At 49.8% G+C, this 1328-nt stretch overlaps 1 protein-coding gene across 1 annotated transcript in view; it reads left to right on the forward strand.

Moving 5' to 3' along the window:
- The first annotated feature begins 434 nt into the window (after positions 1–434).
- The window catches only part of LOC122543194 (U4/U6.U5 tri-snRNP-associated protein 2-like), a 12328-nt gene continuing 11434 nt past the window's right edge, over positions 435–1328 (forward strand). Inside the window, exon 1 of the mRNA XM_043681635.1 lies at positions 435–662. Within this exon, the coding sequence (XP_043537570.1) occupies positions 450–662 (213 nt within the window). The 5' untranslated portion in view covers positions 435–449. The remainder of the gene's footprint in view (positions 663–1328) is intronic.

Consider the following 1328-nt stretch of genomic DNA (forward strand, 5'->3'; position numbering starts at 1 on the left):
AAATTAATTAAAAGGGCAGAAACGGAATTGATGGATTGGTTGGAAAGTTATGCAGAGTGGGGTTGAGATCTAAAACAAAGGCAGGCTTATCGGGCTGAATATATTGCACCCCCCCCCCCCCCCCCTCACCACTGGTCAGATCTGTGTTGACAAATGTCGGACTAATTGCGTGTGTTTGATTGATTTTCGACATAAGAACATGGCAGTGAGCGTAGCGCCCTTTTTTTAGGGGAAATAAAGTGATTCCAACAAGCCTGAGGGAGTGATTGAAAGCACTGTCTGTCACTTGATAGCTGAGCTTGCATCCTGTCAGTTTGATAGATGGATCGAATAAAACTTTCACTGGTGACTGTTCAGCCTGTAGAAACGCAATCAGCGCGGAGATTTGTCAACTGCTCTGATCCTCGAGCATTTTAATGGACTTTGCGGTTTTCCCACTTCCCCCTTTAATGGGTTTTGCATCCCGTGCACAGACGCCAGAGGAGAAAGAACAGCTCCTGGAAATGGAGGAGTTCAAGGAAACGATGACAGAGTCCACCTTCTTGTACCTGACCCTCGACCTGCCCACAGCCCCGCTCTACAAGGATGAGAAGGAGCAGCTGATCATTCCGCAGGTCCCCCTCTTCAACATCCTGGCCAAGTTCAATGGCATCACAGAAAAGGTTGTTCTAAAACGCTGCTCGGAATGACTAATGAGCGGGCATTCTCCGTAAATAGAGCAGAATTAATTGAGCCGAACGGGTGTCACAGCCCACTGAGTGTATAACAGAACTGAACAGAATGTCACTGTGAGGAGTTCACTGTGCTATTGTTTGGTGCCAGCCCTGGCCTGTACATGAGGTGCCCACCCCCCACCCCGCTCATTAGGTGTCAGCCATCATCTTGAGTTGGAGGATTGTCGAATCATACATAGTGTGTGCGCCAGCTCTCGAATCGATCCCAATCCCCCTACCGTAGCCTCGCCAGTTTCTCCTTGCACACTCCCCACCCGTCTTCCTTTCAGCCAGTGTATTCCAGATCACAACAACCTCGTGGGGCTTTTCTAAAAAGCAAAAGCTTCCCTTGGCTCCCACCTCTTCCTGGCCTTTCTGCCCGTTATCCTCAAGCTCGTCCTTTTGGTTTGCCAGTCTTCTGCCAGTGGAAGACGCTGATCCATGTTTACTTCGAGTTAAAGAGTCATAGAGATGTACAGCATGGAAACAGACCCTTCGGTCCAACCCGTCCATGCCGACCCCAGATAGCCCAACCCAATCCAGTCCCACCTGCCAGCACCCGGCCCATATCCCTCCAAACCCTTCCTATTCATATACCCATCCAAATGCCTCTTA

The sequence above is a fragment of the Chiloscyllium plagiosum genome, chromosome 42, assembly GCF_004010195.1.
Source record: "Chiloscyllium plagiosum isolate BGI_BamShark_2017 chromosome 42, ASM401019v2, whole genome shotgun sequence".
NCBI lineage: Eukaryota > Metazoa > Chordata > Chondrichthyes > Orectolobiformes > Hemiscylliidae > Chiloscyllium > Chiloscyllium plagiosum.